We start from the raw sequence: 26321 nt of genomic DNA on the forward strand, positions 1-26321 counted from the left end.
AGCACCAGAAAGACAATTTTTTTTAATGAAAAACTGTGCTACTCTATTGAGAACAGGAGACACTGCACTCATTCCAGGAAGAAACTGGCCTCTGAAGACATATTTTCAATGTATTGGTATTTAGCTGTGTTTTTATGGATTTTTGTAGGGCTGTAGCCACTGAATTCTCGTAGTTGTCACTTGAAAGGAAAGACATCATTGCAAAATTCACAGCTGGCACAGCGTTGCCTTACGCCCCCGAGCGTTGCCTTACGCCCCCGAGCGTTGCCTTACGCCCCCGAGCGTTGCCTTACGCCCCCGAGCGTTGCCTCAGTGAACGGTCCTTGCTATCCGGGATCCCACTGAAGTTGACATTTTAAAATGGCTACGGTTCGAGTTGGGGTTCGAGTTGGGGTGAGGGTTGAGGTTCGAGTTGGGGTGAGGGTTGAGGTTCGAGTTGGGTGAGGGTTGAGGTTCGAGTTGGGTGAGGGTCGAGGTTCGAGTTGGGTGAGGGTCGAGGTTCGAGTTGGGTGAGGTTCGAGGTTCGAGTTGGGTGAGGTTCGAGGTTCGAGTTGGGTGAGGTTCGAGGTTCGAGTTGGGTGAGGTCCAAGTTGGGTGAGGTTCGAGGTTCGAGTTGGGTGAGGTTCGAGGTTCGAGTTGGGTGAGGTTTGAGGTTCGGTAAGGGTTGAGGTAAGGGCTGAGGTGCGAGTTGGGTAAGGGTTGAGGTAAGGGCTGAGGTTCGAGTTGGGTAAGGGTTGAGGTAAGGGCTGAGGTGCGAGTTGGGTAAGGGTTGAGGTAAGGGCTGAGGTTCGAGTTGGGTGAGGGCTGAGGTTCAAGAGGTTTAGTTTAGCGATGTCGCAAAGATTCCGGAATGCACTCACCCGTGGTGAATGGCATCAAGTAGTTAGCTGGATCGATGTGGGTGGTGAATCTTGAAATTGAACCAGTCCCTGACAAGCAACAGCCCATACATCAATGCTGTATAGATGCGTTGGCTGATAGTGTTCCAGTCTTGCTGTAGAGTGCCAAGGCAAGATGGCTCTCCAGGCTTACCTCTCCAGGGCAAATAATGAAATACAATAATAAAAGTCCTATTCTATGAAGAACGGCTAGTTTCCTCATGCGTTTTCTCTGCATTTTACATCAGTCCTTGTTCGGTGGATTGAGAAAGCTGATACATACGTTGGTAAAAGGATAATATCGGCTGATAATATCGGTCAACCGATAAATCGGTCAGGCTCTGTAGCCTGGAGTGGTGTGGGGTGGATGGTTAATTGCCCTGCAGCAGCCGGTGGCGGCAGGAGGGACGACAGTGATGAAGAGTGATTTGTCCTTGTAGTCCTGATATCCCCCTCTCTCCTTCCCTCCTCACTCCCTCATCTCTCTCATGGTCAAGGTTTCCTCTACCACTACATCAACACTCAGAACATTGCCTGTCAGCGCTCGTCACCATTTAGTCTGCTTTCAGTTCCTCTCCCTCCCTCTCTCCCTACCTCCCTCTGTCTCTCCCTCTGTCTCTCCCTACCTCCCTCTGTCTCTCCCTACCTCCCTCTGTCTCTCCCTACCTCCCTCTGTCTCTCCCTACCTCCCTTCTGTCTCTCCCTACCTCCCTTCTGTCTCTCCCTACCTCCCTTCTGTCTCTCCCTACCTCCCTCTGTCTCTCCCTCTGTCTCTCCCTCTGTCTCTCCCTAACTCCCTCTGTCTCTCCCTAACTCCCTCTGTCTCTCCCTACCTCCCTCTCTCTCCTACCTCCCTCTGTCTCTCCCTACCTCCCTCTGTCTCTCCCTACCTCCCTCTGTCTCTCCCTACCTCCCTCTGTCTCTCCCTACCTCCCTCTGTCTCTCCCTACCTCCCTCTGTCTCTCCCTACCTCCCTCTGTCTCTCCCTACCTCCCTCTGTCTCTCCCTACCTCCCTCTGTCTCTCCCTACCTCCCTCTGGTCTCTCCCTACCTCCCTCTGTCTCTCCCTACCTCCCTCTGTCTCTCCCTACCTCCCTCTGTCTCTCCCTACCTCCCTCTGTCTCTCCCTACCTCCCTCTGTCTCTCCCTCTGTCTCTCCCTACCTCCCTCTGTCTCTCCCTACCTCCCTCTGTCTCTCCCTACCTCCCTCTGTCTCTCCCTACCTCCCTCTGTCTCTCCCTACCTCCCTCTGTCTCTCCCTCTGTCACTCCTCTGTCTCTCCCTCTGTCTCTCCCTCTGTCTCTCCCTCTGTCTCTCCCTCTGTCTCTCCCTCTGTCTCTCCCTCTGTCTCTCCCTCTGTCTCTCCCTCTGTCTCTCCCTCTGTCTCTCCCTCTGTCTCTCCCTCTGTCTCTCCCTCTCTCCTGTCTCTCCCTCTGTCTCTCCCTCTGTCTCTCCCTAACTCCCTCTGTCTCTCCCTACCTCCCTTCCGTCTCTCCCTCTTCAAATCAAATTGCATTTTATTTGTCACATGCTTTGTAGACAACAGGTGTAGACTAACAGTGAAATGCATACTTACTGGTCCTTTTCAAACAATGCAGTGTTAAATATAAGATAAAACAATAGTAAATAACATGGGTATATACAGGAAGTAGAAAATAACATGGCTATATACGGGGAGTACCAGTACCAAGTCGATGTGTAGGGGTTGGAGGTTATTGGGGTAGATATGTAGGTAGGGGTAGATATACATATGTAGGTAGGGGTGTGTAGATATGTATATGTAGGTAGGGGTAGATATGTATATGTAGGTAGGGGTAGATATGTATATGTAGGTAGGGGTAGATATATACTGTAGGTAGGGGTAGATATATATATATATATATATGTAGGTAGGGGTAGATGTATACTGTAGTTAGGGGTAGATATGTACTGTAGGTAGGGGTAGATATGTATATGTAGGTAGGGGTAGATATATACTGTAGGTAGGGGTAGATATATATACTGTAGGTAGGGGTAGATATATATATGTAGGTAGGGGTAGATGTATACTGTAGGTAGGGGTAGATATGTATACTGTAGGTAGGGGTAGATATGTATACTGTAGGTAGGGGTAGATATGTATATGTAGGTAGGGGTGTGTAGATATGTATATGTAGGTAGGGGTGTGTAGATATGTATATGTAGGTAGGGGTAGATATATACTGTAGGTAGGGGTAGATATGTATATGTAGGTAGGGGTAGATATATACTGTAGGTAGGGGTAGATATATATATGTAGGTAGGGGTAGATGTATACTGTAGGTAGGGGTAGATATGAATACTGTAGGTAGGGGTAGATATGTATATGTAGGTAGGGGTGTGTAGATATGTATATGTAGGTAGGGGTGTGTAGATATGTATATGTAGGTAGGGGTAGATATGTATATGTAGGTAGGGGTAGATATGTACTGTAGGTAGGGGTAGATATGTACTGTAGGTAGGGGTAGATATATACTGTAGGTAGGGGTAGATATGTATATGTAGGTAGGGGTAGATATGTATATGTAGGTAGGGGTGTGTAGATATGTATATGTAGGTAGGGGTGTGTAGATATGTATATGTAGGTAGGGGTGTGTAGATATGTATATGTATGTAGGGGTGTGTAGATATGTAGGTAGGGGTGTGTAGATATGTAGGTAGGGGTGTGTAGATATGTAGGTAGGGGTGTGTAGATATGTAGGTAGGGGTGTGTAGATATGTATATGTAGGTAGGGGTGTGTAGATATGTATATGTAGGTAGGGGTGTGTAGATATGTATATGTAGGTAGGGGTGTGTAGATATGTATATGTAGGTAGGGGTGTGTAGATATGTATATGTAGGTAGGGGTAGATATGTATACTGTAGGTAGGGGTAGATATGTAGGTAGGGGTAGATATGTGTATGTAGGTAGGGGTAGATATATGTATATGTAGGTAGGGGCAGATATGTATATGTAGGTAGGGGCAGATATATACTGTAGGTATGGGTAGATATATACTGTAGGTAGGGGTAGATATGTATATGTAGGTAGGGGTAGATATGTACTGTAGGTAGGGGTAGATATGTACTGTAGGTAGGGGTAGATATGTATATGTAGGTAGGGGTAGATATGTATATGTAGGTAGGGGTAGATATATACTGTAGGTAGGGGTAGATATGTATATGTAGGTAGGGGTAGATATATATACTGTAGGTAGGGGTAGATATGTACTGTAGGTAGGGGTAGATATGTATATGTAGGTAGGGGAAGATAGGTATACTGTATGTAGGGGTAGATATGTATACTGTAGGTAGGGGTAGATATGTACTGTAGGTAGGGGTAGATATGTATATGTAGGTAGGGGTAGATATGTATATGTAGGTAGGGGTAGATATGTATATGTAGGTAGGGGTAGATATGTACTGTAGGTAGGGGTAGATATGTATACTGTAGGTAGGGGTAGATATGTACTGTAGGTAGGGGTAGATATGTACTGTAGGTAGGGGTAGATATGTATATGTAGGTAGGGGTAGATATGTATATGTAGGTAGGGGTAGATATATACTGTAGGTAGGGGTAGATATGTATATGTAGGTAGGGGTAGATATATATACTGTAGGTAGGGGTAGATATGTACTGTAGGTAGGGGTAGATATGTATATGTAGGTAGGGGAAGATAGGTATACTGTATGTAGGGGTAGATATGTATACTGTAGGTAGGGGTAGATATGTACTGTAGGTAGGGGTAGATATGTATATGTAGGTAGGGGTAGATATATATACTGTAGGTAGGGGTAGATATGTACTGTAGGTAGGGGTAGATATGTATATGTAGGTAGGGGTAGATATGTATATGTAGGTAGGGGTAGATATGTATATGTAGGTAGGGGTAGATATGTATATGTAGGTAGGGGTAGATATGTATATGTAGGTAGGGGTAGATATGTACTGTAGGTAGGGGTAGATATGTATACTGTAGGTAGGGGTAGATATGTATACTGTAGGTAGGGGTAGATATATACTGTAGGTAGGGGTAGATATGTATATGTAGGTAGGGGTAGATATGTATACTGTAGGTAAGGGTAGGTAAGGGTAGATATGTATATGTAGGTAGGGGTAGATATGTATATGTAGGTAGGGGTGGGTAGATATGTATATGTAGGTAGGGGTGTGTAGATATGTATATGTAGGTAGGGGTAGATATGTATATGTAGGTAGGGGTGTGTAGATATGTATATGTAGGTAGGGGTGTGTAGATATGTATACTATAGGTAGGGGTGTGTAGATATGTATATGTAGGTAGGGGTGTGTAGATATGTATATGTAGGTAGGGGTGTGTAGATATGTATATGTAGGTAGGGGTGTGTAGATATGTATATGTAGGTAGGGGTGTGTAGATATGTACTGTAGGTAGGGGTGTGTAGATATGTATATGTAGGTAGGGGTAGATATGTATATGTAGGTAGGGGTAGATATGTATATGTAGGTAGGGGTAGATATGTATATGTAGGTAGGGGTAGATATGTACTGTAGTTAGGGGTAGATATATACTGTAGGTAGGGGTAGATATGTATATGTAGGTAGGGGTAGATATATATACTGTAGGTAGGGGTAGATATGTATACTGTAGGTAAGGGTAGATATGTATATGTAGGTAGGGGTGTGTAGATATGTATATGTAGGTAGGGGTGTGTAGATATGTATATGTAGGTAGGGGTGTGTAGATATGTATATGTAGGTAGGGGTGTGTAGATATGTATATGTAGGTAGGGGTGTGTAGATATGTATATGTAGGTAGGGGTAGATATGTATATGTAGGTAGGGGTAGATATGTATATGTAGGTAGGGGTAGATATGTACTGTAGTTAGGGGTAGATATATACTGTAGGTAGGGAAGATATGTATATGTAGGTAGGGGTAGATATATATACTGTAGGTAGGGGTAGATATATACTGTAGGTATGGGTAGATATATACTGTAGGTAGGGGTGTGTAGATATGTATATGTAGGTAGGGGTAGATATATACTGTAGGTAGGGGTAGATATGTACTGTAGGTAGGGGTAGATATGTACTGTAGGTAAGGGTAGATATGTACTGTAGGTAGGGGTAGATATGTATATGTAGGTAGGGGTAGATATGTACTGTAGGTAGGGGTAGATATGTATATGTAGGTAGGGGTAGATATGTATATGTAGGTAGGGGTAGATATGTATATGTAGGTAGGGGTAGATATGTATACTGTAGGTAGGGGTAGATGTATACTGTAGGTAGGGGTAGATATGTATATGTAGGTAGGGGTGTGTAGATATGTATATGTAGGTAGGGGTGTGTAGATATGTACTGTAGGTAGGGGTAGATATGTACTGTAGGTAGGGGTAGATATTTACTGTAGGTAGGGGTAGATATGTATATGTAGGTAGGGGTAGATATGTATATGTAGGTAGGGGTAGATATGTATATGTAGGTAGGGGTAGATATGTATATGTAGGTAGGGGTAGATATGTATATGTAGGTAGGGGTAGACATGTATATGTAGGTAGGGGTAGACATGTATATGTAGGTAGGGTAGATATGTATATGTAGGTAGGGGTAGATATGTATATGTAGGTAGGGGTAGATATGTACTGTAGTTAGGGGTAGATATATACTGTAGGTAGGGGTAGATATGTATATGCAGGTAGGGGTAGATATATATACTGTAGGTAGGGGTAGATATATACTGTAGGTATGGGTAGATATATACTGTAGGTAGGGGTGTGTAGATATGTATATGTAGGTAGGGGTAGATATATACTGTAGGTAGGGGTAGATATGTACTGTAGGTAGGGGTAGATATGTATATGTAGGTAGGGGTAGATATGTATATGTAGGTAGGGGTAGATATGTATATGTAGGTAGGGGTAGATATGTATATGTAGTTAGGGGTAGATATGTATATGTAGGTAGGGGTAGATATGTATATGTAGGTAGGGGTAGATATGTATATGTAGGTAGGGGTAGATATGTATACTGTAGGTAGGGGTAGATATGTATACTGTAGGTAGGGGTAGATATGCACTGTAGGTAGGGGTAGGTATGTATACTGTAGGTAGGGGTAGATATATATATGTAGGTAGGGGTAGATATATACTGTAGGTAGGGGTAGATATGTATACTGTAGGTAGGGGTGTGTAGATATGTATACTATAGGTAGGGGTGTGTAGATATGTATATGTAGGTAGGGGTGTGTAGATATGTATATGTAGGTAGGGGTGTGTAGATATGTATATGTAGGTAGGGGTGTGTAGATATGTATATGTAGGTAGGGGTGTGTAGATATGTATATGTAGGTAGGGGTGTGTAGATATGTATATGTAGGTAGGGGTAGATATGTACTGTAGGTAGGGGTAGATATGTACTGTAGGTAGGGGTAGATATGTATACTGAAAGGTAGGGGTAGATATGTATATGTAGGTAGGGGTAGATATATATATGTAGGTAGGGGTAGATATGTACTGTAGGTAGGGGTAGATATGTATATGTAGGTAGGGGTAGATATGTATATGTAGGTAGGGGTAGATATGTATATGTAGGTAGGGGTAGATATGTACTGTAGTTAGGGGTATATATATACTGTAGGTAGGGGTAGATATGTATATGTAGGTAGGGGTAGATATATATACTGTAGGTAGGGGTAGATATGTATACTGTAGGTAAGGGTAGATATGTATATGTAGGTAGGGGTAGATATGTATATGTAGGTAGGGGTGTGTAGATATGTATATGTAGGTAGGGGTGTGTAGATATGTATATGTAGGTAGGGGTGTGTAGATATGTATATGTAGGTAGGGGTGTGTAGATATGTATATGTAGGTAGGGGTAGATATGTACTGTAGGTAGGGGTAGATATGTATATGTAGGTAGGGTAGATATGTATATGTAGGTAGGGGTAGATATGTATATGTAGGTAGGGGTAGATATGTATATGTAGGTAGGGGTAGATATGTATACTGTAGGTAGGGGTAGATATGTATACTGTAGGTAGGGGTAGATATGTATACTGTAGGTAGGGGTAGGTATGTATACTGTAGGTAGGGGTAGGTATGTATACTGTAGGTAGGGGTAGGTATGTATACTGTAGGTAGGGGTAGATATATATATGTAGGTAGGGGTAGATATATATATATGTAGGTAGGGGTAGATATGTATACTGTAGGTAGGGGTAGATGTATACTGTAGGTAGGGGTAGATATGTATATGTAGGTAGGGGTGTGTAGATATGTATATGTAGGTAGGGGTAGATATGTACTGTAGTTAGGGGTAGATATATACTGTAGGTAGGGGTAGATATGTATATGTAGGTGGGGGTAGATATATATATACTGTAGGTAGGGGTAGATATATACTGTAGGTATGGGTAGATATATACTGTAGGTAGGGGTGTGTAGATATGTATATGTAGGTAGGGGTAGATATATACTGTAGGTAGGGGTAGATATGTACTGTAGGTAGGGGTAGATATGTATATGTAGGTAGGGGTAGATATGTACTGTAGGTAGGGGTAGATATGTACTGTAGGTAGGGGTAGATATGTATATGTAGGTAGGGGTAGATATGTACTGTAGGTAGGGGTAGATATGTATATGTAGGTAGGGGTAGATATGTATATGTAGGTAGGGGTAGATATGTATATGTAGGTAGGGGTAGATATGTATATGTAGGTAGGGGTAGATATGTATACTGTAGGTAGGGGTAGATATGTATACTGTAGGTAGGGGTAGGTATGTATACTGTAGGTAGGGGTAGGTATGTATACTAGGTAGGGGTAGATATATATATGTAGGTAGGGGTAGATATATATATGTAGGTAGGGGTAGATATGTATACTGTAGGTAGGGGTAGATGTATACTGTAGGTAGGGGTAGATATGTATATGTAGGTAGGGGTGTGTAGATATGTATATGTAGGTAGGGGTAGATATGTACTGTAGGTAGGGGTAGATATGTACTGTAGGTAGGGGTAGATATTTACTGTAGGTAGGGGTAGATATGTATATGTAGGTAGGGGTAGATATGTATATGTAGGTAGGGGTAGATATGTATATGTAGGTAGGGGTAGATATGTATATGTAGGTAGGGGTAGACATGTATATGTAGGTAGGGGTAGACATGTATATGTAGGTAGGGTAGATATGTATATGTAGGTAGGGGTAGATATGTATATGTAGGTAGGGGTAGATATGTACTGTAGTTAGGGGTAGATATATACTGTAGGTAGGGGTAGATATGTATATGCAGGTAGGGGTAGATATATATACTGCAGGTAGGGGTAGATATATACTGTAGGTATGGGTAGATATATACTGTAGGTAGGGGTAGATATGTATACTGTAGGTAGGGGTAGATATGTACTGTAGGTAGGGGTAGATATGTACTGTAGGTAGGGGTAGATATGTATATGTAGGTAGGGGTAGATATGTATATGTAGGTAGGGGTAGATATGTATATGTAGTTAGGGGTAGATATGTATATGTAGGTAGGGGTAGATATGTATATGTAGGTAGGGGTAGATATGTATATGTAGGTAGGGGTAGATATGTATACTGTAGGTAGGGGTAGATATGTATACTGTAGGTAGGGGTAGATATGCACTGTAGGTAGGGGTAGGTATGTATACTGTAGGTAGGGGTAGATATATATATGTAGGTAGGGGTAGATATATACTGTAGGTAGGGGTAGATATGTATACTGTAGGTAGGGGTGTGTAGATATGTATACTATAGGTAGGGGTGTGTAGATATGTATATGTAGGTAGGGGTGTGTAGATATGTATATGTAGGTAGGGGTGTGTAGATATGTATATGTAGGTAGGGGTGTGTAGATATGTATATGTAGGTAGGGGTAGATATGTACTGTAGGTAGGGGTAGATATGTACTGTAGGTAGGGGTAGATATGTACTGTAGGTAGGGGTAGATATGTATACTGAAAGGTAGGGGTAGATATGTATATGTAGGTAGGGGTAGATATATATATGTAGGTAGGGGTAGATATATATATGTAGGTAGGGGTAGATATGTATATGTAGGTAGGGGTAGATATGTATATGTAGGTAGGGGCAGATATGTATATGTAGGTAGGGGTAGATATATACTGTAGGTAGGGGTGTGTAGATATGTATATGTAGGTAGGGGTAGATATATATACTGTAGGTAGGGGTAGATATGTATATGTAGGTAGGGGTAGATATGTATATGTAGGTAGGGGTAGATATGTATATGTAGGTAGGGGTAGATATGTATATGTAGGTAGGGGTAGACATGTATATGTAGGTAGGGGTAGACATGTATATGTAGGTAGGGTAGATATGTATATGTAGGTAGGGGTAGATATGTATATGTAGGTAGGGGTAGATATGTACTGTAGTTAGGGGTAGATATATATGTAGGTAGGGGTAGATATGTATATGCAGGTAGGGGTAGATATGTATATGCAGGTAGGGGTAGATATATATACTGTAGGTAGGGGTAGATATATACTGTAGGTATGGGTAGATATATACTGTAGGTAGGGGTGTGTAGATATGTATATGTAGGTAGGGGTAGATATGTACTGTAGGTAGGGGTAGATATGTACTGTAGGTAGGGGTAGATATGTATATGTAGGTAGGGGTAGATATGTATATGTAGGTAGGGGTAGATATGTATATGTAGGTAGGGGTAGATATGTATATGTAGTTAGGGGTAGATATGTATATGTAGGTAGGGGTAGATATGTATATGTAGGTAGGGGTAGATATGTATATGTAGGTAGGGGTAGATATGTATACTGTAGGTAGGGGTAGATATGTATACTGTAGGTAGGGGTAGATATGCACTGTAGGTAGGGGTAGGTATGTATACTGTAGGTAGGGGTAGATATATATATGTAGGTAGGGGTAGATATATACTGTAGGTAGGGGTAGATATGTATACTGTAGGTAGGGGTGTGTAGATATGTATACTATAGGTAGGGGTGTGTAGATATGTATATGTAGGTAGGGGTGTGTAGATATGTATATGTAGGTAGGGGTGTGTAGATATGTACTGTAGGTAGGGGTGTGTAGATATGTATATGTAGGTAGGGGTAGATATGTACTGTAGGTAGGGGTAGATATGTACTGTAGGTAGGGGTAGATATGTACTGTAGGTAGGGGTAGATATGTATACTGAAAGGTAGGGGTAGATATGTATATGTAGGTAGGGGTAGATATATATATGTAGGTAGGGGTAGATATATATATGTAGGTAGGGGTAGATATGTATATGTAGGTAGGGGTAGATATGTATATGTAGGTAGGGGCAGATATGTATATGTAGGTAGGGGTAGATATATACTGTAGGTAGGGGTGTGTAGATATGTATATGTAGGTAGGGGTAGATATATATACTGTAGGTAGGGGTAGATATGTATATGTAGGTAGGGGTAGATATGTATATGTAGGTAGGGGCAGATATGTATATGTAGGTAGGGGTAGATATATACTGTAGGTATGGGTAGATATATACTGTAGGTAGGGGTGTGTAGATATGTATATGTAGGTAGGGGTAGATATATACTGTAGGTAGGGGTAGATATATACTGTAGGTAGGGTTAGATATATACTGTAGGTAGGGGTAGATATATACTGTAGGTAGGGGTAGATATATACTGTAGGTAGGGGTAGATATATACTGTAGGTAGGGGTAGATATATACTGTAGGTAGGGGTAGATATGTATATGTAGGTAGGGGTAGATATATACTGTAGGTAGGGGTAGATATATACTGTAGGTAGGGGTAGATATATACTGTAGGTATGGGTAGATGTAGGTATGGGTAGGGGTAGATGTAGGTAGGGGCAGATATGTATATGTAGGTAGGGGTAGATATATACTGTAGGTAGGGGTAGATATATATATACTGTTCGTTAGGGGTAAAGTGACAGCAGCAGTGTGTGTGAAGAGTCTGTGCAACAGAGTTAATGCGACAAATGGATAATTGCAGGTTGTCCGGGTAGCCATTTTGATTGTGGTCAAATGCCAAGCAGCTGCCATACCCAAGCGGTGATGCAGCCAGTCAAGATTCTAAATAACTTTGTGTTCCGTTCTATTGTTTTGTTTTGAATATTTACTGTCATTGTACCATGCACCTGTTGTACCGGAGTGTGTTTCTGTGTCCCAGTGTGTTTCTGTGTCCCAGTGTGTTTCTGTGTCCCAGTGTGTTTCTGTGTCCCAGTGTGTTTCTGTGTCCCAGTGTGTTTCTGTGTCCCAGTGTGTTTCTGTGTCCCAGTGTGTTTCTGTGTCCCAGTGTGTTTCTGTGTGTTTCTGTGTTTCTGTGTCCCTGTGTGTTTCTGTGTGTTTCTATGTCCCAGTGTGTTTCTGTGTGTTTCTGTGTGTTTCTGTGTCCGTGGGTTTCTGTGTTTCTGTGTGTTTCTGTGTCCCAGTGTGTTTCTGTGTGTTTCTGTGTCCCTGTGTGTTTCTGTGTCCCAGTGTGTTTCTGTGTCCGTGGGTTTGTGTGTTTCTGTGTCCCAGTGTGTTTCTGTGTGTTTCTGTGTCCCTGTGTGTTTCTGTGTCCCTGTGTGTTTCTGTCCCAGTGTGTTTCTGTGTCCTTGTGTTTCTGTGTCCCAGTGTGTTTCTGTGTGTTTCTGTGTGTTTCTGTGTGTCCCAGTGGGTTTCTGTGTCCCAGTGTGTTTCTGTGTGTTTCTGTGTGTTTCTGTGTGTTTCTGTGTGTTTCTGTGTGTCCCAGTGTGTTTCTGTGTCCCTGTGTGTTTCTGTGTCCCTGTGTGTTTCTGTGTCCCTGTGTGTTTCTGTGTCCCTGTGTGTTTCTGTGTCTGTGGGTTTCTGTGTGTTTCTGTGTCCCAGTGTGTTTCTGTGTCCCTGTGTGTCCCTGTGTGTCCCAGTGTGTCCCAGTGTGTCCCAGTGTGTTTCTGTGTCCCTGTGTGTCCCTGTGTGTTTCTGTGTCCCTGTGTGTTTCTGTGTCCCTGTGTGTTTCTGTGTCCCTGTGTGTTTCTGTGTCCCTGTGTGTTTCTGTGTCTGTGGGTTTCTGTGTTTCTGTGTGTTTCTGTGTCCCAGTGTGTTTCTGTGTCCCTGTGTGTCCCAGTGTGTCCCAGTGTGTCCGTGTGTTTCTGTGTCCCTGTGTGTCCCTGTGTGTTTCTGTGTCCCTGTGTGTTTCTGTGTCCCTGTGTGTTTCTGTGTCCCAGTGTGTCCCAGTGTGTTTCTGTGTCCCTGTGTGTTTCTGTGTCCCAGTGTGTCCCAGTGTGTTTCTGTGTCCCTGTGTGTTTCTGTGTCCCTGTGTGTTTCTGTGTCCCTGTGTGTTTCTGTGTCCCAGTGTGTTTCTGTGTCCCAGTGTGTTTGTGTCCCAGTGTGTTTCTGTGTCCCAGTGTGTTTCTGTGTCCCAGTGTGTTTCTGTGTCCCAGTGTGTTTCTGTGTCCCAGTGTGTTTCTGTTTGTCCCAGTGTGTTTCTGTTTGTCCCAGTGTGTTTCTGTTTGTCCCAGTGTGTTTCTGTTTGTCCCAGTGTGTCCCAGTGTGTCTCTGTGTGTTTCTGTGTCCCAGTGTGTTTCTGTGTGTTTCTGTGTCCCTGTGTGTTTCTGTTTGTTTCTGTGTGTTTCTGTGTCCCAGTGTGTTTCTGTGTGTTTCTGTGTCCCAGTGTGTTTCTGTGTGTTTCTGTGTCCCAGTGTGTTTCTGTGTGTTTGTGTCCCAGTGTGTCCCAGTGTGTCCCAGTGTGTTTCTGTGTCCATGTGTGTTTCTGTGTCCATGTGTGTTTCTGTGTCCATGTGTGTTTCTATGTGTTTCTGTGTCCATGTGTGTTTCTGTGTGTTTCTGTGTCCCAGTGTGTTTCTGTGTCCCTGTGTGTTTCTGTGTCCCAGTGTGTTTCTGTGTCCCTGTGTGTTTCTGTGTCCCTGTGTGTTTCTGTGTCCCAGTGTGTTTCTGTGTCCCAGTGTGTTTCTGTGTCCCAGTGTGTTTCTGTGTCCCAGTGTGTTTCTGTGTCCCTGTGTGTCCCTGTACTGTAATAACCTCCAGCCAGGTTGTATAGTGCAGTGCTTTTCACTGTGTGAGGCAGTATTTCATGATGTGCTGTAGGGCGGGCGGTGTGTCTCTGTGGGGCAGTCTGTGTGTCTGTGTGTCTGTGTGGAGTCAGGTCCAACTTCTGTGAGTGTAATGTTTACTGTTCATTGTTATTGTTTATTTCACTTTCATCAGTTAACTATTGCCTGATGACTTGAAAAAATAAACTTGACAAGGTTTTTTTTCTCCCCGGCAACAACTCCACTACCCTGAAATGTCAGCCATTTAAAGGTCCTTTTGTCCAGTTGAAATGCGCCTTGCTCTTAGATCATTCCTAATCAAAATGGAGCAGGACATTTCATTGTTGTAACCATGGAAATGGAGTTTGTGTTCCGTTCTATTGTCATTGACACCATTGAAGGGTCAGACCGTACTGTTTCACCTATTCATTCATTCAGCCGTTCTAAATGTCATGACGTATGCTGTTTTTGTCCATCGTCTGCAACAATACCTTTTTATGTTCAGTATTTTGTTGCTTAATTATATTAGTGTTTATCCATCTCTTGCTTCCACAAAGAGACAGATATGACATTATACAAATGTTGTATTCCCTTGATAAAACAACCTGACTCTGGTCTGGGCCTGATTACTGTAGAACACCTCTCTGGTCTGGGCCTGATTACTGTAGAACACCTCTCTGGTCTGGGCCTGATTACTGTAGAACACCTCTCTGGTCTGGGCCTGATTACTGTAGAACACCTCTCTGGTCTGGGCCTGATTACTGTAGAACCTCTCTCTGGTCTGGGCCTGATTACTGTAGAACCTCTCTCTGGTCTGGGCCTGATTACTGTAGAACACCTCTCTGGTCTGGGCCTGATTACTGTAGAACACCTCTCTGGTCTGGCCTGATTACTTGTAGAACACCTCTCTGGTCTGGGCCTGATTACTGTAGACACCTCTCTGGTCTGGGCCTGATTACTGTAGAACACCTCTCTGGTCTGGGCCTGATTACTGTAGAACACCTCTCTGGTCTGGCCTGATACTGTAGAACACCTCTCTGGTCTGGGCCTGATTACTGTAGAACCTCTCTCTGGTCTGGGCCTGATTTACTGTAGAACACCTTCTCTGGTCTGGGCCTGATTACTGTAGAACACCTCTCTGGTCTGGGCCTGATTACTGTAGAAACACCTCTCTGGTCGGGGCCCTGATTACTGGTAGAACACCTCTCTGGTCTGGGCCTGATTACTGTAGAACACCTCTCTGGTCTGGGCCTGATTACTGTAGAACACCTCTCTGGTCTGGGCCTGATTACTGTAGAACACCTCTCTGGTCTGGGCCTGATTACTGTAGAACACCTCTCTGGTCTGGGCCTGATTACTGTAGAACCTCTCTCTGGTCTGGGCCTGATTACTGTAGAACACCTCTCTGGTCTGGGCCTGATTACTGTAGAACACCTCTCGGTCTGGGCCTGATTACTGTAGAACACCTCTCTGGTCTGGGCCTGATTACTGTAGAACACCTCTCTGGTCTGGGCCTGATTACTGTAGAACACCTCTCTGGTCTGGGCCTGATTACTGTAGAACACCTCTCTGGTCTGGGCCTGATTACTGTAGAACACCTCTCTGTCTGGGCCTGATTACTGTAGAACACCTCTCTGGTCTGGGCCTGATTACTGTAGAACACCTCTCTGGTCTGGGCCTGATTACTGTAGAACACCTCTCTGGTCTGGGCCTGATTACTGTAGAACACCTCTCTGGTCTGGGCCTGATTACTGTAGACACCTCTCTGGTCTGGGCCTGATTACTGTAGAACACCTCTCTGGTCTGGGCCTGATTACTGTAGAACACCTCTCTGGTCTGGGCCTGATTACTGTAGAACACCTCTCTGGTCTGGGGCCTGATTACTGTAGAACACCTCTCTGGTCTGGGCCTGATTACTGTAGAACACCTCTCTGGTCTGGGCCTGATTACTGTAGAACACCTCTCTGGTCTGGGCCTGATTACTGTAGAACACCTCTCTGGTCTGGGCCTGATTACTGTAGAACACCCTCTCTGGTCTGGGCCTGATTACTGTAGAACACCTCTCTGGTCTGGGCCTGATTACTGTAGAACACCTCTCTGGTCTGGGCCTGATTACTGTAGAACACCTCTCTGGTCTGGGCCTGATTACTGTAGAACACCTCTCTGGTCTGGGCCTGATTACTGTAGAACACCTCTCTGGTCTGGGCCTGATTACTGTAGAACACCTCTCTGGTCTGGGCCTGATTACTGTAGAACACCTCTCTGGTCTGGGCCTGATTACTGTAGAACACCTCTCTGGTCTGGGCCTGATTACTGTAGAACACCTCTCTGGTCTGGGCCTGATTACTGTAGAACACCTCTCTGGTCTGGGCCTGATTACTGTAGAACACCTCTCTGGTCTGGGCCTGATTACTGTAGAACACCTCTCTGGTCTGGGCCTGATTACTGTAGAACACCTCTCTGGTCTGGGCCTGATTACTGTAGAACACCTCTCTGGTCTGGGCCTGATTACTGTAGAACACCTCTCTGGTCTGGGCCTGATTACTGTAGAACACCTCTCTGGTCTGGGCCTGATTACTGTAGAACACCTCTCTGGTCTGGGCCTGATTACTGTAGAACACCTCTCTGGTCTGGGCCTGATTACTGTAGAACACCTCTCTGGTCTGGGCCTGATTACTGTAGAACACCTCTCTGGTCTGGGCCTGATTACTGTAGAACACCTCTCTGGTCTGGGCCTGATTACTGTAGAACACCTCTCTGGTCTGGGCCTGATTACTGTAGAACACCTCTCTGGTCTGGGCTGCATTACTGTAAACACCTCTCTGGTCTGGGCCTGATTACTGTAGAACACCTCTCTGGTCTGGGCCTGATTACTGTAGAACACCTCTCTGGTCTGGGGGCCTGATTACTGTAGAACACCTCTCTGGTCTGGGCCGATTACTGTAGAACACCTCTCTGGTCTGGGCCTGATTACTGTAGAACACCTCTCTGGTCTGGGCCTGATTACTGTAGAACACCTCTCTGGCTTCTGGTCTGGGCCTGATTACTGTAGAACACCTCTCTGGTCTGGGCCTGATTACTGTAGAACACCTCTCTGGTCTGGGCCTGATTACTGTAGAAACACCTCTCTGGTCTGGGCCTGATTACTGTAGAAACACCTCTCTGGTCTGGGCCTGATTACTGTAGAACACCTCTTGGTCTGGGCCTGATTACTGTAGAACACCTCTCTGGTCTGGGGCCTGATTACTGTAGAACACTCTCTCTGGTCTGGGCCTGATTACTGTAGAACACCTCTCTGGTCTGGGCCTGATTACTTGTAGAACACCTCTCTGGTCTGGGCCTGATTACTGTAGAACACCTCTCTGGTCTGGGCCTAGATTACTGTAGAACACCTCTCTGGTCTGGGCCCTGATTACTGTAGAACACCTCTCTTGGTCTGGGCCTGATTACTGTAGAACCCTCTCTGGTCTGGGCCTGATACTGTAGAACACCTCTCTGGTCTGGGCCTGATTACTGTAGAACACCTCTCTGGTCTGGGCCTGATTACTGTAGAACACCTCTCTGGTTCTGGGCCTGATTACTGTAGAACACCTCTCTGGTCTGGGCCTGATTACTGTAGAAACACCTCTCTGGTCTGGGCCTGATTACTGTAGAACACCTCTCTGGTCTGGGCCTGATTACTGTAGAACACCTCTCTGGTCTGGGCCTGATTACTGTAGAACCTCTCTCTGGTCTGGGCCTGATACTGTAGAACCTCTCTCTGTCTGGGCCTGATTACTGTAGAAACACCTCTCTGGTCTGGGCCTGATTACTGTAGAACACCTCTCTGGTCTGGGCATGATTACTGTAGAACACCTCTCTGGTCTGGGCCTGATTACTGTAGAACACCTCTCTGGTCTGGGCCTGATTACTGTAGAACACCTCTCTGGTCTGGGCCTGATTACTGTAGAACACCTCTCTGGTCTGGGCCTGATTACTGTAGAAAACCTCTCTGGTCTGGGCCTGATTACTGTAGAACACCTCTCTGGTCTGGGCCTGATTACTGTAGAACCTCTCTCTGGTCTGGGCCTGATTACTGTAGAACCTCTCTCTGGTCTGGGCCTGATTACTGTAGAACCTCTCTCTGGTCTGGGCCTGATTACTGTAGAACACCTCTCTGGTCTGGGCCTACAGCCTTGTGTTCAGCTGTGTGACCACTCTGTTATCCTTCTACTGATCCTCTATGGAAGCCTGTAACTCTCTCGCTCTCTCAATTCAATTCGAAGGGCTTTATTGACATGGGAAACATATGTTAACATTGCCAAAGCAAGTGAAGTAGATAATAAACAGAAGTTAAATCAACAATAAAATGAACAGTAATCATTACACTCACAGAAGTTCCAAAAGAATAAAGACATTTCAAATGTCATATTATGTCAATATTTAGTGTTGTAGCGATGAGCAAATAATTAAAGTACAAAAGGGAAAAAAAATCAACATAAATATCCATTGTTTTTACAATGGTCTTTGTGCTCCACTGGTTGCCCTTTTCTTGTGGCAACAGGTCACACATCTTGCTGCTGTGATGTCACCCTGTGGTATTTCACCCAGTAGATATGGGAGTTTATCAAAATTGGGTTTGTTTTCAAATTCTTTGTGGATCTGTGTAATCTGAGGGAAATACGTGTCTCTAATATGGTCATACATTTGGCTGGAGGTTAGGAAGTGCAGCTCAGTTCCACCTCATTTAGTTGGCAGTGTTGCACATAGCCTGTCTTCTCTTTAGAGCCAGGTCTGCCTACGGCGGCCTCTCTCAATAGCAAGGCTATGCTCACTGAGTCTGTGCATAGTCAAAGCTTTCCTTAAGTTTGGGTCAGTCACAGTGGTCAGGTATTCTGCCACTGTGTAGTTTCTGTTTAGGGACCAATAGCATTCTAGTTTCTCTGTTTTTTGTTAATTCTTTCCAATGTGTCAAGTAATTATCTTTTTGTTTTCTCATGATTTGGTTGGGTCTAATTGTGTTGCTGTCCTGGGGCTCTGTGGGGTCTGTTTGTGTTTGTGAACAGAGCCCCAGGACCAGCTTGCTTAAGAGACTCTTCTCCAGGTTCATCTCTCTGTAGGTGATGGCTTTGTTATGGAAGGTTTGAGAATCACTTCCTTTTAGGTGGTTGAAGAATTGAACAGCTCTTTTCTGGATTTTGATAATTAGCTCTCTCTCTCCTCTCTGGACCCCGACAGAATCGTGTTCAGCACTGTGTGTGCTCTGTGGCCAGTGACCACTCCGTGGGTCTGCTCAGCCTGCGGGAGAGGAAGTGCATCATGCTGGCGTCCCGACACCTCTTCCCCATCCAGGTCATCAAGTGGCGCCCCTGTGATGACTATCTGGTGGTGGGCTGCTCTGATGGCTCAGTGTATGTGTGGCAGATGGACACAGGTGAGACACACACACACACACACACAAAAGAGAGACTTGCACACACACACACACACACACACACACACACACACCTTTGCGACAGAGCGATACGCATACAGGTACACACACAGAGAGACTCGCGCACACACACAGGTGAGACGGAGAGAGACTCATACCGTTGCCACACACACACACACACACACACACACACTATTAAAATAGAATGATGTGTTACATTGCAGAGGGTTTATTCATTGTGATTAATGAGATAATGGGAGTTTTGTTGGTCGTCTATTTTCTTATTTTTGTCATTAATGAACTTCTGTAATGAAATATCTGTTTGTAATCCAACAACCTTCTCTGTAGTCTGCTAATGGAACGGTGCTGAAGGCATGAAATCAAGCTTTATTACACTTTGCTAATGGTTTTTCTTCAACTGTGCATTTTTTGTTTGCTGGGGACTTTGTTTGTTTTGTCTGCATTTATAAGAGTACATGGCCATTAAGGCCAGATTGTTCTTCAAGATGTTCATAGATGACCAGCAGGGTGAAATAATAATAATAATAATCATCAGTGGTTGTCGAGGGTGAAACAGGTCAGCACATCAGGAGTAAATGTCAGTTGGCTTTTCATAGCTGAGTTTTCAGAGGTTGAGACAGCAGGTGTGGGAGAGAGAGAGTTGAATCAGCAGGTTGGGGATAAGGTAGCAGGTCGGGGATAAGGTAGCAGGTCCGGGGATAAGGTAGCAGGTCCGGGGATAAGGTAGCAGGTCGGGGATAAGGTAGCAGGTCGGGGATAAGGTAGCAGGTCGGGGATAAGGTAGCAGGTCGGGGATAAGGTAGCAGGTCGGGGATAAGGTAGCAGGTCGGGGATAAGGTAGCAGGTCAGGGGGACGCTGTGGCCCAGTCCAGCGATATCCCCGGACAGGGCCAACCAGGCAGGATATAACCCCACCAACATTGCCCAAAGCACAGTCCCCACACCACCAGAAGGATATCAACAGACCACAGTGGCGGTCGGTGCAGTTTAAGATGGAGGAGGACGATCATTTAAAAAATAAATAAAAAATGTATGAGCCTTATTTCTATTACAGCATATTGGATGACAGTCATTCATATTCCATTCACCCATCTCAGTGTGGCATTGATAGATTTAGGCTACTACATGATACTCAGTGTCCCTGTACTGTTACTGTACCATCACGAGGTTGCTACAACCTAGCATATGAATGAAAGTTTACAATACAGTGGGGGGAAAAAAGTATTTGATCCCCTGCTGATTTTGTACGTTTGCCCACTGACAAAGAAAGGATCAGTCTATAATTTTAATGGTAGGTTTATTTGAACAGTGAGAGACAGAATAACAACAAAAATGCATGTCAGAAATGTTATAAATTGATTTGCATTTTAATGAGGGAAATAAGTATTTGACCCCCTCTCAATCAGAAATATTTCTGGCTCCCAGGTGTCTTTTATACAGGTAACGAGCTGAGATTAGGAGCACACTCTTAAAGGGAGTGCTCCTAACCGCAGCTTGTTACCTGTAAAAAAGACACCTGTCCACAGAAGCAATCAATCAATCAGATTCCAAACTCTCCACCATGGCCAAGACCAAAGAGCTCTCCAAGGATGTCAGGGACAAGTTTGTAGACCTACACAAGGCTGGAATGGGCTACAAGACCATCGCCAAGCAGCTTGGTGAGAAGGTGACAACATTTGGTGTGATTATTCGCAAATGGAAGAAACACAAAATAACTGTCAATATCCCTCAGCCTGGGGCTCCATGCAAGATCTCACCTCGTGGAGTTGCAATGATCATGAGAACGGTGAGGAATCAGCCCAGAACTACATGGGAGGATCTTGTCAATGATCTCAAGGCAGCTGGGACCATAGTCACCAAGAAAACAGTTGGTAACACGCTACGCTGTGAAAGACTGAAATCCTGCAGCGCCCGCGAGGTCCCCCTGCTCAAGAAAGCACATATATATGCCCGTCTGAAGTTTGCCAATGAACATCTAAATCACTCAGAGGACAACTGGGTGAAAGTGTTGTGGTCAGATGAGACCAAAATGAAGCTCTTTGACATCAACTCGCCGTGTTTGGAGGAGGAGGAATGCTGCATATGACCCTAAGAACACCATCCCCACTGTCAAACATGGAGGTGGAAACATTATGCTTTGGGGGTGTTTTTCTGCTAAGGGGACAGGACAACTTAACCTCATCAAAGGGACGATGGACGGGGCCATGTACCGTCAAATCTTGGGTGAGAACCTCCTTCCCTCAGCCAGGGCATTGAATATGGGTCGCGGATGGGTATTCCAGCATGACAATGACCCAAAACACACGGCCAAGGCAACAAAGGAGTGGCTCAAGAAGAAGCACATTAAGGTCCTGGAGTGGCCTAGCCAGTCTCCAGACCTTAATCCCATAGAAAATCTGTGGAGGGATCTGAAGGTTCGAGTTGCCAAACGTCAGCCTCGAAACCTTAATGACTTGGAGAAGATCTGCAAAGAGGAGTGGGACAAAATCCCTCCTGAGATGTGTGCAAACCTGGTGGCCAACTACAAGAAACGTCTGACCTCTGTGATTGCCAACAAGGGTTTTGCCACCAAGTACCAAGTCATGTTTTGCAGAGGGGTCAAATACTTATTTCCCTCATTAAAATGCAAATCATTTTATAACATTTTTCACATGCATTTTTCAGGATTTGTTTGTTATTCTGTCTCTCACTGTTCAAATAAACCTACCATTAAAATTATAGACTGATCATTTCTTTGTCAGTTGGCAAACGTACAAAATCAGCAGGGGATCATATACTTTTTTCCCCTCACTGTAGCTTGTGTGGGAGCAAGACGTCGGTGTCCGTGACGTGGCTGGTTTTCCCTTTGTAATCCGTGATAGTCTGTAGACCCTGCCACATACGTCTCGTGTCTGATCAGCAACTCCAGTTTGTCTCTGTACTGACGTTTTGCCTGTTTGATTGCCTTACAGAGGGAATAACTACACTGTTTGTATTCAGCCTTATTCCCAGTCACCTTGCTATGGTCAAATGTGGTGGTTTGTGCTTTCAGTTTAGCGCGTATGTTGCCATCTATCCACGGTTTATGGTTTGGGTCATCATGTCTGTGTATGCGTCAACGTTATTAACATATCCCAGTCCACGTGATCAAAACAATCTTGTAGCATGGATTCCGATTGGTCAGACCAGCATTGAATAGACCTTAGCAGGGCTACTTCTTGTTTGAGTTTCTGCCTATAGGGAGGGAGGAGCAAAATGGAGTCGTGATCTGATTTGCCCGAAGGAAGTGTGGGGGAGGGCCTTGTAGGATAGAAGTGGACGAGTGTTTTCCCAGTGCGAGTACTACAGTCAATGTGTTAGAATTTCGGTAGCATTTTTCAAAAATTTGCTTTGTTAAAATCCCCAGCTACAATAAATGCGCCCTCAGGATATGTGGTTTCCAGTTTGCATGAAGTCCAATGAACTTCCTTGAGGGCCGTTGTGGTATTGGCTTGTGGGAGAATATACACAGCTGTGACTATAGCAAGACAGTTCTCTTGGGAGGTAATACGATCGGATTTGATTGTGAGGTATTCTATGTCGGGTGAACAAAAGGACTTTCTGTATGTTATCACAATCACACCATGAGTTGTTAATCATGAAACATACACCACCGTCTTTCTTCTTCCAGGAGAGTTCTTTATTCCTGTCTGTGTGATGTACTGAGAACCCAGCTGGCTGAATGGACAGGGACAGTATATTCGGAGGGGGACACTCTGTCACGGACTCATATGTTAAAGTCCCTAATGTCTCTCCGGAAGCGGATCCTCGCCCTGAACTCGTCTACCTTATTGTCCAGAGACTGAACATTAGCGAGTAATATACTCTGAAGTGGTGGATGGTTTGCACGCCTCCTGAGTCAGACTAGAAGTCCACACCGAATACTACTTCTCCGCTGGTGGCGTTTTGGAGCAGCCTATGGAATAAGTTCAATTTCCCTGGGGGGTATAAATAAAAGATCCAATTCGAGAAAGTTGAATTCCTGGTCGTAATGCAGGTAAGTTATCGCCGCTCTGATATCCGAAAGTTAATTCTGAGGCAGAGAATCCCAGTGGAGTGAACTGAGCCGCAGAGACTGTGTTTCGTCAATCCAGTGCCTTGCCGTTCACCTCTGCACCACTGGGCCAGACTGCACTCAATCTACTGAGAGAAGACGTAAACGTTCAGTAAAGTCTGATTCTTTCACATGGATAGGCAGACCATTCTATAAAAAGGCCCGCCTCCAGCTATTTGCTTAAAATTCTTGGAACAATAACGAGGCCAGCGTCTTGTGATTCCAGCATTAAGTGTAGGCATATGTAAGGCTAGACCAAATCGTAGAGATTTGGTAGGAGCAAGCCCATGTAATGCTTTGTAGGTTAGCAGTAAAACCTTGAAATCAGCCCTAGCCTTAAGAGGAAGCGAGTGTAGAGAGGCTAGCACGGGAGTAATACAATATATATTTTTGGTTCTAGTCAAGATTCTAGCAGACGTTTTTCAGCTGAAGTGTATTTAGTACATTATCTGGGTAGCCGGAGAGTAGAGCATTGCAGTAGTCTAATCTTAACGTGACAAAAGTATGGATTTGTTTTTCTGCTTCATTTTTAGGCAAAAGTTTCAGATTTTTTCAATGTTACGAAGATGTTAAAAAGCTAGTCTTAAGATTAATTTTTATGTTTGTGAAAAGAGGGATCATGATCCAAAGTAATGCCTTGATCCTTCACAGTTTTATTTGAAATGACTGTACAACCAATTGAGATTCATTGTCAGATCAAACAGTAGATCTCTTTGTTTCTTGGGACCTAGAACTATCATCTCTGTTTTGTCCGAGTTTAAAAGTAAAACATTTGCCGCTATCCTCTTCCTTGTGTCTGAAACACAGGCTTCCATGGTAGGCAATTTTGGGGCTTCACCATGTTTCATCGGAATTTACAGCTGTGTGTCGTCTGCATAGCAGTGAAAGTTGTCTTTTGTGTTTCCGAATGACATCACCAAGAGTTAAAATATATAGTGAAAACAATAGTGGTCCTTAAACGGAACCTTGAGGAACACTGGAACTTGCCATTGATTTGTCAGAGAACAAACCAACCACTGAGACGAACTGATATCTTCCCAACAGATCAGATCTAAACCAGGCAAGAACTTGTCTGCATAGTTGTTTTAATAACCAAAGTCATTGAGATGTAGTAGGCTACTAAGTGAGAGAGAGGCTGATGCGTTGTCTTGGTGGAGGTGTTAGATAAGACACCACTCATGGGCAGATTGGTTTAATACAATTTTCCTGTTTTCTCACTTGTGGCGTCCCAAAGGGCACCCTATTTCCTACTTTGGCACCCTATTCCCTACTTTTAACCAGTGCCCGTAGTGGACTACATAGGGAATAGTGTTCCATTTGGGATGCAAACACTGTGTGGGTGATTACTAGAAACCAGTAGGGTTCATTCTGTTTCTGTACCATACCGGGGTCTCCAGTATTACAGGAAGTCTTTTTATTTTTTTATTAAGCAACATGAATCATTATCCAGGAGGGCATTGAATGTCTCTGCTGTAAGCAAAGACGCTTGTTCTTTCTAACTTGCCATCTAGCAAACCAAATGCACAGCTGGATCCCTGAGATGGATATCGTTCATTTGGCACGTCTTCGACAGTTAACTTAGAATAATAATATTATTATAGTTATAAGCAGTGGTGTAACCATGTGTGCCTATCTGAGGAAGGAAGAGGAATAAGCTTGTCACCCATTAGACATTGAGTCTCTCCTGTCCCTCCTCCCGACGACGACCAGCTATAATCTAACAGGGTAGCGCCAACCTTGTGTTCTTCCCTTTACGATGTTTTTGCTCAGTGAAGAATCACACACCCTTTCCAGGATGAATAATAGATTGTCTGAAGCATTCGTTTCTTCCGTCCTGCCCCCCCGTCCCGTCCCGTCTTTATATACGAAGCCGCATGTTTAGAGTTGTAAAGCAACGCAGCACTCTCTTAAAACGTTAGACAGATTTTAAACTCCCTCTCACAGCAATGGAAGTCAAGATGATGGCTGAGGAGGAAGTGGGGGATGGAGGAGAGAGTAGGAGCGAAGTCGAGCACTTACAAAACATCTCCCTAAATGTGGAGTCTCTCTCTGCCCGTTACTGCATTAGCTAGGCACATTAGTGTGTTTATGTCTGCTCTTAAAGCTGGTTATGTCTCGTTGTGCTGAGTAGGACAGAAGAACAGTACAGTAGCAAGCTTTGTCTACTCACTGGGCTGGGGAGCAGAAGGGACGTGGCTGTAAGGTGTGTGTTTGTTAGACATGCAGGGGTAGCCTAAGTAATGATCCCTGAGGTTTGTCTGCAACCACTTGATAGGAGCTGAAGGAGTGAGGGAAACAGCCTCTCCATTTATAGAGTCATTATATTACTGATGGACAGCTACATTTCCTCTGTTCAGTGCTTTTCCCATAGAGATAAATGATTTATCTTCTATTGGTCCCCCCCCCCACATCAGCTCTAATGGAATAGAACTCACTTTCTTAAAGGGAAATTTTTACCATTCATTCATCTCCAGCACCCTCCTAACATCAACATAATATGTGAAAATGTTTTGTTTCTGTGTTTTGTAGTAATAAAAAAAATGGATTGTTTCCAATGACATCTTTGGTCTGCGTCAAGGGATTTTAACCAATTATGGGTAGGAATTGCCTACTAGTTGGTTGTCATTAGAAACACTCACCTCTCTTTTTACTACAACATATAGAAACGTGACATTTTCACATGTTGATGTTAAGGTGGTGCTGTAGATTTCGTTTTTATTAATAAAAATATTTATTTATTTTATTTAACTAGGCAAGTCGGTTAAGAACAAATTATTTTTTACAATGACGGCCTACCAAAAGTCCTCCTGTGGGGACGGGGGGCCTGGGGATTAAAAATAAATAAATAAATACAATATAAATATCGGACAAAACACACATCAACTCCACAGAAAGAGAGACCTAAGACGACAACGC

At 44.1% G+C, this 26321-nt stretch overlaps 1 protein-coding gene across 5 annotated transcripts in view; it reads left to right on the forward strand.

Annotated features, from left to right (window-relative positions):
• wdr7 (WD repeat domain 7) overlaps positions 1–26321 on the forward strand; it is a 149790-nt gene that overhangs the window by 56221 nt on the left and 67248 nt on the right. For all 5 annotated transcript variants that reach the window (XM_029710513.1, XM_029710511.1, XM_029710512.1 and 2 more), the window contains one exon: positions 19117–19312. In XM_029710513.1, coding sequence (XP_029566373.1) covers positions 19117–19312 — 196 coding nt within the window. The remainder of the gene's footprint in view (positions 1–19116; positions 19313–26321) is intronic.

The sequence above is a fragment of the Salmo trutta genome, chromosome 23 (assembly GCF_901001165.1).
Source record: "Salmo trutta chromosome 23, fSalTru1.1, whole genome shotgun sequence".
Classification (NCBI taxonomy): domain Eukaryota; kingdom Metazoa; phylum Chordata; class Actinopteri; order Salmoniformes; family Salmonidae; genus Salmo; species Salmo trutta.